At 53.1% G+C, this 9,709-nt stretch overlaps 3 protein-coding genes across 3 annotated transcripts; 2 read left to right on the top strand and 1 right to left on the bottom strand.

Annotated features, from left to right (window-relative positions):
- The first annotated feature begins 104 nt into the window (after positions 1–104).
- Positions 105–3,709, top strand: CAOG_08945 (hypothetical protein). The gene is made up of 5 exons (XM_011272314.1): positions 105–254; positions 1,523–1,816; positions 1,896–2,122; positions 2,212–3,077; positions 3,187–3,709. The coding sequence occupies exons 1-5, from the start codon at positions 167–169 to the stop codon at positions 3,440–3,442; spliced, it is 1,731 nt and encodes a 576-aa protein (XP_011270616.1). The 5' UTR covers positions 105–166; the 3' UTR covers positions 3,443–3,709.
- On the top strand, positions 3,701–6,903 carry CAOG_08946 (hypothetical protein). The gene is made up of 2 exons (XM_011272315.1): positions 3,701–4,317; positions 4,930–6,903. Exons 1-2 carry the CDS (start codon positions 3,870–3,872, stop codon positions 6,348–6,350), a joined length of 1,869 nt encoding a protein of 622 aa, XP_011270617.1. The 5' UTR covers positions 3,701–3,869; the 3' UTR covers positions 6,351–6,903.
- CAOG_06086 (hypothetical protein) lies at positions 6,873–9,709 on the bottom strand. The gene is made up of 2 exons (XM_004345626.2): positions 7,226–9,709; positions 6,873–7,102 (listed from the first exon to the last, which is right to left on the bottom strand). The coding sequence occupies exons 1-2, from the start codon at positions 8,971–8,973 to the stop codon at positions 6,976–6,978; spliced, it is 1,875 nt and encodes a 624-aa protein (XP_004345676.1). The 5' UTR covers positions 8,974–9,709; the 3' UTR covers positions 6,873–6,975.

The raw sequence follows: 9,709 nt of genomic DNA on the forward strand, positions 1-9,709 counted from the left end.
GTACTTCAGCTGTTATTCACAATTTGCAAATTGTACTTGCTTTCCATATGGTATCGTTTGAATCCTACTGTGCCTGCTGAGTTGTCACCAGTCTACTTTTTTTTCTTTGTTCTCGCCTTTTTTTTTTTTTCTTTTTTTCTTTTTTTCTTCTTGTGTTAATTGCAAAATGACCGCCTTCATCGCGACTTCCCGAAGGCACACGCTGCTTTCGGCTGCAGTGCTCTTCCTTGTGCTCTCCGCCAAAACCACACAAGGTGAGCGGGTTTTTTCGCCTCTGCCGTCTCAAGTTCCTTGATCTCAGTGAATTTCGGCTTTTCTTTCTTTTCTCAATGACTCGCTCTCAGTTGAGACCATAAACTCCTAATTTTGCGCGCACTTTCGCTCATTTCGCCCGCTTCCAACGCTGTTCCTCCTTTTCGTTTTTGAAGGCCTCTCCGCCTCCATGCTCTGTTCTCTTTCTCATCCCTCAGCCTGTGTCTCGTCCGGGAGACGTTTCGTCTGCGGGGGTAGCGTCGGTTTGTTTTTTTGTTTTGGTGTTTATGCTTAAAGTGGTGTTTTCCCATCAGAGACCCGCGCCTAGTTTCGACTTTACACCATTCCGCGCTGCATCGTCCTTCAAACCCTGACCCTCTTCCTCTTCCGGTTCTTCCTTCTTCCTTCTATTTCTACTTCTACGTCGACCTCTCGTTCGCGGTTGATGATTTCGAGATCCTTTTTTTTGCGGGATTATTCAAAAAAACAAAATCCACGTTGTTGGTGGTTAATTGCTATTGGGTTTTTTTTTTTTTGTTCTTTATTATTATTTGAATTATTTCGGATTTGTGATCCAAACCACAAAACATTTCTGTTTTGGTATGTTTTTTTGTGTGTGGCACAACTGAAGCGAATGGATAGCGAATCAGTCACCTTCGCTTTGAGCTCGACCTCTGTTTCCCTCTTTTCCCTCTCTTCTCGTTGGTTTCTCGCACCCCCCCCCCTTCATTCCCTCATTGCGGTTTTTTTCGTTTCAATTTTTTTTTGTATTCCTTTCGTTCATTTTCGTGTGAGCGTGGTTACCCAGCCCCTTTACCACCGCCGCCACCACTCGCCAACCGCACGATTGGCACGTTTTAGACAAATTTATTGGCAAAGGCACGTTTTTGTTTTTTCTCTCTCTTTCTCTCTCTTCGTCAAATTGACGCGACCCACGCATCCATCGCCACCTGCATTTTCTCGTCATCAAACGTCGACATCAGCAGCATGAGCACGGTCCTCAGGCGCATCCACTAATCAATATCTCGCGGGGATGTTCAAACACAAAAAAAGTTGGAAAACCACACATCGGATTGTTGTTGAAGGCCGCCTACTCCACCGCTACTCCCAGACGACTCGTAAACTCATTTCTGGAGCTCATCAGTGTCATAAAACGAGCGAATTTGATGCGCTCTGAGACTCGCCATTCTAATTCCTTTTTTTTTTTTTTTTTTTTTTTGGTTTTCTCATTTTGCGTTCTTTGTTTTGCTCCGATCCTTTCTTTCAACAGTATCCGCCGTCGCTTGTCCGTCGAGCGACCTGATCATCAACGAGGTCTTGATCGACTGTTCAGGCTCTGACGACGACTGCGAGTATGTCAAGTTTTTCAACCGAGGGCCAACTGCGATCGACTTGGCCGGACTGACACTGCTAGCAACGCGAGTTGGCCAAACTCCTCCCACTAATAGCACCTTTACATTTGCTACAAATACGCTGGTGCAACCCTTTGATTGCGCAGTTGCAGCGTCGCCAGGAGCCACTGCGAAAATCGGCATCGCTCTTGACATTTCGATGGGCTCGCCTTGTAAGTCGGAACAAGCGTTGTTCTGAGTCACCATTTGACATTCGACCAAATCCTCACCATGGGCGACTTGGAACCGCAGGGCTTGCATCAATCGTATTCGGGCAGGGAACCTCTGATAACACCCTAATTTTGCTGGCAGGCAGCACAGTCTGCTGGAGCATTCCATACAGCACTCTGCCCAAAGTGACTGCAAAGTCAGCTATTCTGACCAACAACCAAGCTGACTTTACCAACCCAGCCAATTGGGCCAGCTTTTCGGGAAGCACTTTCGGCACTGGCACGAATTCCGGCACACCTTTCTGTCACGTAAGAAACCATGCTGTGCGTTTGGATGTGACGGGAGTCGTGGCCTGTCAGACTCAAGTTTCACGATCGATCTTTCTCCTCTTGAGCAGATTGCATCCCAGATCCGATCTGCCGCAACTTCATACTTTTATCCATCAGTGACTTCAGCTGCATCAGTGCTTGCTGCCTCTGTTAAATCTGCTGCCTCTGCGTCTGCTGCCTCGGTTACTTCTGCCGCATCAGTGTCTGCGGCCTCGGTTACTTCTGCTGCCTCTATTTCCGCAATTTCCGCATATCAAGCTGTGACATCCGCGTCAGTCGTGTCCGTCGCCTCGGCGACCTCCGCTTCGGCTGCCTCAGTTGCCGCCGTAGAGTCTGCTTCGAGTGCTTCGGTTGTGGAGCTGTTCTCTGCCTCGTCGGCCTCTGTGCACCAGGCTTTGATCAACGCCGATTCGTCGGCCTCGGTGCTGCAGCAGTCCGTCCTGTCGGTGGAGGCTGTCGAAGCATCCGTGGCATCCGTCTCCTCTGCATCTGCTGCGTCGGCTTCGGCTGTTTCGGCGGAGTCGGCTTCGTCTGTGGCCGTCGAACAGTCGATCGAGTCCGCTGCCTCCGTGGCAGAGGTCGAGTCAATCGCGTCGGTATCCTCTGCTTCCGTCGTCGAGCAATCGTCTGTTTCCGCCGTGGCCGCTTCCGCATCCTCGGTTTCTGTTGTCGAGCAGTCGTCTTTGTCAGCCGTGGCCGCTTCGTCGGCGGCGGCAGCGGCGGCAGCTGCCAACCAGGATGACTCTGATTCGAATTCCGCGGCCATCATTGGTGGCGTGGTCGGCGGCTTGGCAGGGTTGTGTTTAATTCTGATCCTGGTCATTGTCTTGCTTGTTCGTCGGGGCCGCAAGGGCAAGCCTCAACCCAACCCCGAAGGAGTGATAACCAACCAGCTGTTTGAGAATCCGATTGCCAATCATGCCTCCTATCAATCGTAAGATCGACGAAACGTTCGAAATCATCGACTGTTGCCGCTGCTTGCCATCCACAACTCATGTTTCCAATGCTCTTTTTGTTCTTGTTCCTTCTGTGGCAACATGCAGAGAGGCCAATTCGTCCTACGACGTTCTGTCCGCGCCAGCTGGTGGCAAGGAGTACAATCCTGCCTTCCTTGAGGGCTCGCCCATCTACGACGACCTGAATGCCCCTCCTCAGACGTTCACCAACCCGGCGCACGAAGCCTCCATTCCGTCCAATGCTTACGACGATGTTGGGCATAAGCAACCGAATACCACGTACGCTGAGCCGAACGCAATCATCTACCAAACGCTTGTGCACAGCGGCAATTCCGGCAACTGAACGAGATGAATTGAATGGGTTTAATAATTTGAGAATCGCAACGCCTTCACCAATGGCAGTTGTGCTGGCGTACTTTGCTTCAGATGTATGTGACTGATTTTTGTTTTCCAATGTTGTTTTTGAAGTGTTTATCTGTGTAATTTGCGTGTTCGCTCCACTGTATTCTCTGGGTATTTTTTTTGCTCTGTTGTGTACATACTGTTTCGCTCACTTCGAATATAGGTAACCTCGTTTCCTAATGCATATGCACACGAGGCTGCTCATTGCTCTTTCGTTCTCGTTTGGCACCTTGTTTTTTTTTTCCTTGTTTTTTTTTTTTTTTTTTTCCTTCCTTCTTTTCTGCTTCACTTCTTTTCTTGCTTTCTCTTTTCCTCCTCGCTGCTTCTCTCGTTGTGTTGTTCGGCTTTTTTTTGTTTTCCAGCAACACATGGCAGCCGAAAAGTCCAAGACCGGAACGACACCCGCGCTGTCGTTTGCCAAGGTGGCCGCGACGGGTACTTCAGCTGCGGCAGCCGCGCCCACTCCGACGACGACGAGCGCGCCACAAACCACACCGTCAGCATCAGCAACCGCAACACCGCCACCATCAACATCAGCATCAACCACGACTGCTGCAAACCCATCATCCGCATCTCCAGCAGCGGCAGCAGCACCGCGCTCGACATCTCCGGCAACTGCATCTGCGACTGTCGGCGTTGTGGCGTCATCAGCCAAAGCAGCGGCACCGGCCGTCCCGTCGCAGCCACCTGCAGCACAGCCCGCAGGTCCACAAAGCACCACCAATGCATCGCCATCGCCCACATTGCCAGCAGCAGGACCAACAGGAGCTCAAGCGCAGCCTGGCCACGCTGGAATGGGCACAGCTTCCCACACTGGTAAAACACAAAAAAAAAAAAAAATACGAAATATTCTAACTATTAAAATGAAAAAGAACGTCTCTGTTTTGATTGACGGGATGGTTGCGTACTGGTTGGTGCGAATGCGTGTGTGTAAGAGCTGCTGATTGTTGCGTGTGCGTGTGTGTGTGAACGTCCACTGCAATCGAGAACAGCTGCAGTGTTGCACAAAACGAAAAAAAAAAAAAAAAAAAAGCGGGATAAAATGTCGCTTGTTCGCAAACGCCAAAGCGCACTGCGTCATCGCATTTGAAAGCACATTGGGGATGGAGCGACGGCCACCGGTCCGTGTCGCGTGTGAATCCATGCAGATTGTTGCGAGCGTTCAAAGCAAAACTGAACGAGCTACGAAAACCGACAAGTTGAAACCCAAAAAAAAAAAAAAAAAAAAAAAAAGCGAAAAAAACCCAACAAAAAAAAAAAAAAAGACAAAATTCGAAACCAGAGAAATATAATTGGCTGCCTTTCGTTCTGAGCAATTGAGCGGGGAAGAAAAAAGAGATCTCGAGGAAAGGAACTGTTACAAAAGCGTTGGATCTGACGATGATGCAAACTTTTTGCCTCCCAACAACAAAAAAAAAAACATTGCAGGAGACCTCGGCGCAGAATCCGGCGCGATCGAGCACGACAGCAACGCTCCGCCGATGATTGCCCAGGCCATTCCCACGCGCATCCATGTCAGCAACCTGCCCTTTCGCTTGCGTGAGCCCGATTTGCGGCAGCTGTTTGATCCGTGGGGCGCCATCCTGCATGCCGAAATCATCTTCAACGACCGCGGCTCCAAGGGTTACGGATTTGTCACCTTTGCCACGCAGCAACAGGCAGACCGCGCGCGCTCAATGATGCACGGCCAGGTTGTGGACGGACGCCGCATTGAGGTCAACGCCGCAACAGTCAAGACACGCACGCATGCTGGAGGAGGTGGAGGCAATGCTGCTGGCGGTAATGGCGCAGGTGGCTACTATGGCGGGTACCAGGCGCACGGCGGGCACCATCGTGGTGGTGGCGGGGGTCGCAACGCCGGGATGCACGGCGGGTATGGCATGTACGGCGGTGCTGGCTACTTGCCGTACGGCTATGCGCCACAAAGCTACGGCTCGCACAACGGCCACCATTACGGCCAGGATCACATGGTGCACCAAGCGGGCGCCGCAGGCTTCCAGCCGCACCTCATGTCGCACTTCCAGGCGCACGGCGGCTCTGCCGCGGCTGCAGCGTATGCGCAAATGCTGGGCGGTCCGTACGGCCAGCCGTACATGTATGGAGGCGGTGGACAGTATGCGCAACACCTTCACCAGCAACATCAGTCGCATGTGCATGCCCCGCAGTACTCTGGCCATCCCCAGCATGGCACGCCAGCCGCCACGCACGGCGGTGCGCTCGCCGGTGACGATGGAAGTGGCCTTCTGTACTCTCCGTACCACCCAGCGTACGCGGCGGCCTATGCGACCTCGACGGCCTCGGGCTCGTCGGGGACCCCGCAATCGCCCAAACAGCTGTCTGCGGTCGGCGGAGGGAGCGCGGGTGCTCAGCCAGCGACGCAAGCCGCACAGGCGCAGCATTCATCCGGTTCCAGTGGTCGCGCCTCTCCTGGCAGTGGTGCCACCATGCAATCGCCCACGTCTGACAGCCAGCAGACCTTTCTAACTCCCGCTGCTGCCCCTTCCGGCTCGTCCTCGTTCTACTCGACAACCATGCCGCTGTACGGCGCTGGAAGCGGACCCACCTCCTCAACCTCCATCTCGTCGGCGTTGGATGGGCTCACCCTGGTCGACGAAGACACGCCCATCGCCTGGGGCGCTTCGCAGCTCCAGTTCCAGGGCTTTTACTCGCAACCCGGTGGCGCCGGCAGCGGTAGTAGCACTGATGCCGGAGCAGCGCCGACACCCGTGCCAGCCATTGTTGCGCAGCAAGCCTCCGCAGGCGGCTCAACATCCGGGTCTCCTGCGCCTTCCGCCAAGCCAGCCACGGTATCGTTCGCTGCGGCCGTTGGCGCTACGCCCCATCGCTAGGCCCAGCGCTCGATCTTCAGTTTTGCTCGGTTTTGGTTTGGTTTCTTTGGTTGGTGGTTCTGTTCTCCGCGTTTGCGTTTTGAGGAAACTCTCTTCGTGGTGTTGCGCATTTCTTGTTCTTGTTGTTGTTCTTGTTGTTGTTGGTTTTGTTTTCTTGCAGTTCTTGAGAATGATGTTGTTGCCTGAATGCTTTGCATGTGTTATGCTGCATGGACTCTGCTTGCTGCATTATCACAGTTATCAAACTTGCCTCTTGCTTGGGGCGGTGCTTTCTTTTGCTGTTGCTTTTGCTTTTGTTTTTGGTTTTGTTTTTGGTTTTGTTTTGTTTTGTTTTTTTTTTTTTCTTGGGTTGCTTTTGCTGCTCCTCCTTTGTTGTTCTGAAGAAGGCCGCGAGTCGAATTGTCCCACTTGCCACTTGCCACTTGTTCATCGTGTGCTGCGCAAGGGAATTTGCTTTCAATTTGCTCATGGATTCTTTGTTCGGGCTTCAATTCAACAACTTGTTCTTTGCTCCTTGCATTGCAATCATTCAAAAGTTTATTTATTGGCCGAAACGAAAACAGAATTGAAAAAAACACGGTGAAAATACACTACAATACAACAAGTACAAGAGCTCGATCTCGCTTCAAGCAAAGGAAGTGATCAAGCCAACGAGAGGAAGAACTACCGCCGCGATGGAAGCACACACTACGTAGCCAATGCCAAACATCAGGCCATAATATGAAAAGTTGGCAATGTCGGTCAACTGGTCTCTGTTCAGGTGGGAACGAAAAGCAAATAACAACGATAGACCAGATGAGATGATCGGTTTTCCACCCACCTGCAAACCCCCTGTAAACCCCTTTCAAACAAAATCGCCCGTTTTGCAGACGTACCTGTGATTGACAACCGTGTACAGGTTGGTACACGAGTATCGAAACAGGAAGAGAACAGCAAACTCGACCAGGAAGGTGGGCTTGTCCATCTCAAGCGTTTGGAACGCAACACCAATGCATGCCGCCATGGAGCATCCCATGAGAACAGCACTGGCGCTCAGAAGCCGACCGGAATAGTCAGAGAAAAAGTTGAAGGTCGAAATGCTTTGCCCAAGCCGAAAGATGGACATGAGTGCAGCGCCCAAGCCGGTTGGAGGCTGCACCACAGGGGCGGCGGACTGTCCTTGAGTTGGAGTCGATGTCGCGGAGCTGGCAACTGCAACAGCAGGATTGACAGTCGGCGTATCGATGTTGCTGAAAGAAGGCTGCCACTGGGTGAAGTGAGAGCGTCGGCGACTGCTGGACAGCAAGTGGTCAAACAACCAGCAAAGGCCAGCAAACGAGGATGTGAAGGCAGCGCAAATGCAGAGGAGCGAGACGATGGCACTGGGCGACGTGAGGAGGACGAGCAACGAACCAAGCCCAGACGCTGTCGACGCAGCGCGACCGAGCAATGCCGGGGGCAAGAATTGGGCGATGGCAAATGTAAAGCAAACGGCAATGGTAAAGTTGACCAAGTGCGCTCTGGACATGCGCAACGCAAGGCGATCCAGCACCAGAAGCAAGATCAGATTGCCGATATGTTGCCACCAGCCAGACACGTAAATGTTGCGCGAAAACACACAAATACCAGTCGACACGCAGTGGTGGTCTTCGGCGTTGGTGTTGATACCAAGGAGAGACTCGAACACTGACGAGGACAGATTGGCCGACCCCGATCCGGCCAGCGAGAGCATACCCACGAGTAAAACGAGACACAAGGACGTTTCGACCGTGGGGTACTGCACGCTGACCAGGCGATGTTTGAACGTGACGTTGGCCATCGACGAGCAAAACATGAGAATGAAGACAATCGAGTTGGTCAGCATCAACGACGAGTACTGAGCCAAGACGCGCGTGATAAAGTAGCACACGACGGTCGAGAAGCCGAGCGCCGACAGGGTGACGTTTTCAGCGAGCATTTGGCGAGAAACGTGGCCATACCAGCAGAGAATGCCAAGCGCGAGCAAGGCAGCCTGGATGAGAAGCGAGCCCTCCCAGCCGTCGAGCGCACCGCCAAACGAGGACGCGTCGGCCTGGCCAAGGGCGTCGGATGTCTCGCCTGCAGCAGAACTCGCCGCCAAGGAACGATTCTCAAACATTCTGGGCATGCCGTGCAGATTGGCGTGCAGAGTGTTGATTGCATTGCTGGCAATCAGGGCGACGAATGGGAGAAGAATAATCCACCAGCTCAGGGTGCAAAACACGGCGTTGCACACGCGGTGGAAGGCAATGACGGTATGCTGAGTGTCGCGGTGAATGAGCGACAAGTGTCCGGTACGCAGCTGCCGTTGCAGCACGCAAAAGTCGGCGTGGTTGTTTTCGTTCAGCCCGCCCTCCGAGCACCGTTCCACCAGCAGCCAGCGTGATAGGCCGGCAATGTTGACTGGCGAGCAGAGGATCATGTTGTCCGAGGGTGGCAGGCATAAGAGATCGCGATGATTTTCCACCTTGAGCTCAAAGTTGGGGAGCGCGCGCTGTCGCTTGTACATTTTTGCAAACAAGGCCTTCCACGAAATGTCGAGCACTTTGCCTTGTGTGGCCTGTCTCTGCATTTTGCGAGAAAAGAAGGTAGTCTTGTACAAGCTGCGCCACAGCGAGTTGTCCATGGCGAGAAACCGCAGCCGCTTGTTGACCTGACCAACAGCCACCAAATCGCGGTAGTGCAATAACGCGAAAATTTTGATGAGGAGCTCATCCGGGAGAAAAGGCAGCGAGACTGTGAGCTCGGAAGACTCGACTGATGCTGGGGCAGCGGCGGCTGAAGCGCTGGTAGACACATTCCAGGTCGCGTAGCTGCGATGAAACGGAAGCGAACTGGAGCTATCGCTTCGATGAAACGAGGGCGCTCCCGCGCTGCTCGGGGCTGCAGTGGAGGAGAAGAGCCCCGGTGTGGGTACAGCGTGATTGACTTGTTGCAAAGATGGCGTGGGATTTGAGTTTGTGGATGAAGTGGTGGTCGTGGAGAATGATGCGTTTGGTGGTTGCACGAAGGAGCTCGAAAAACCTGCTGTTGTTGTTGTTGTTGCTAGCAGGAAGGGCTTTGCTAGAACGGTGGCTGGTGGCTGCTGGTCTCTGGGAGCACCGTCCTGCAGTTGCAATATCGGCGAAGTGTTGGTGGAGGATTGTGGGGTGGCAATAATCGAGGAACTGGAGGTTGCTAGCACCGGAGATGCGAGCGCACCCACAGGAGAGTGTTGCAGTCCCAGCGCCGCCGCGGATGCCGTGGAAGGTGCAACCGGAGCTGCAGCAGGAAGAGACGACGATGTAGCAGTTGCAGCCTCTGCTGCTCTTGCCGCAAACACGGCGGAAAACGAGCTTGCAAATCCAGGGAAAGCAGCAGCA

The sequence above is a fragment of the Capsaspora owczarzaki genome (genome assembly GCF_000151315.2).
Source record: "Capsaspora owczarzaki ATCC 30864 unplaced genomic scaffold supercont2.10, whole genome shotgun sequence".
Taxonomy (NCBI): Eukaryota; class Filasterea; order Ministeriida; family Capsasporidae; genus Capsaspora; species Capsaspora owczarzaki.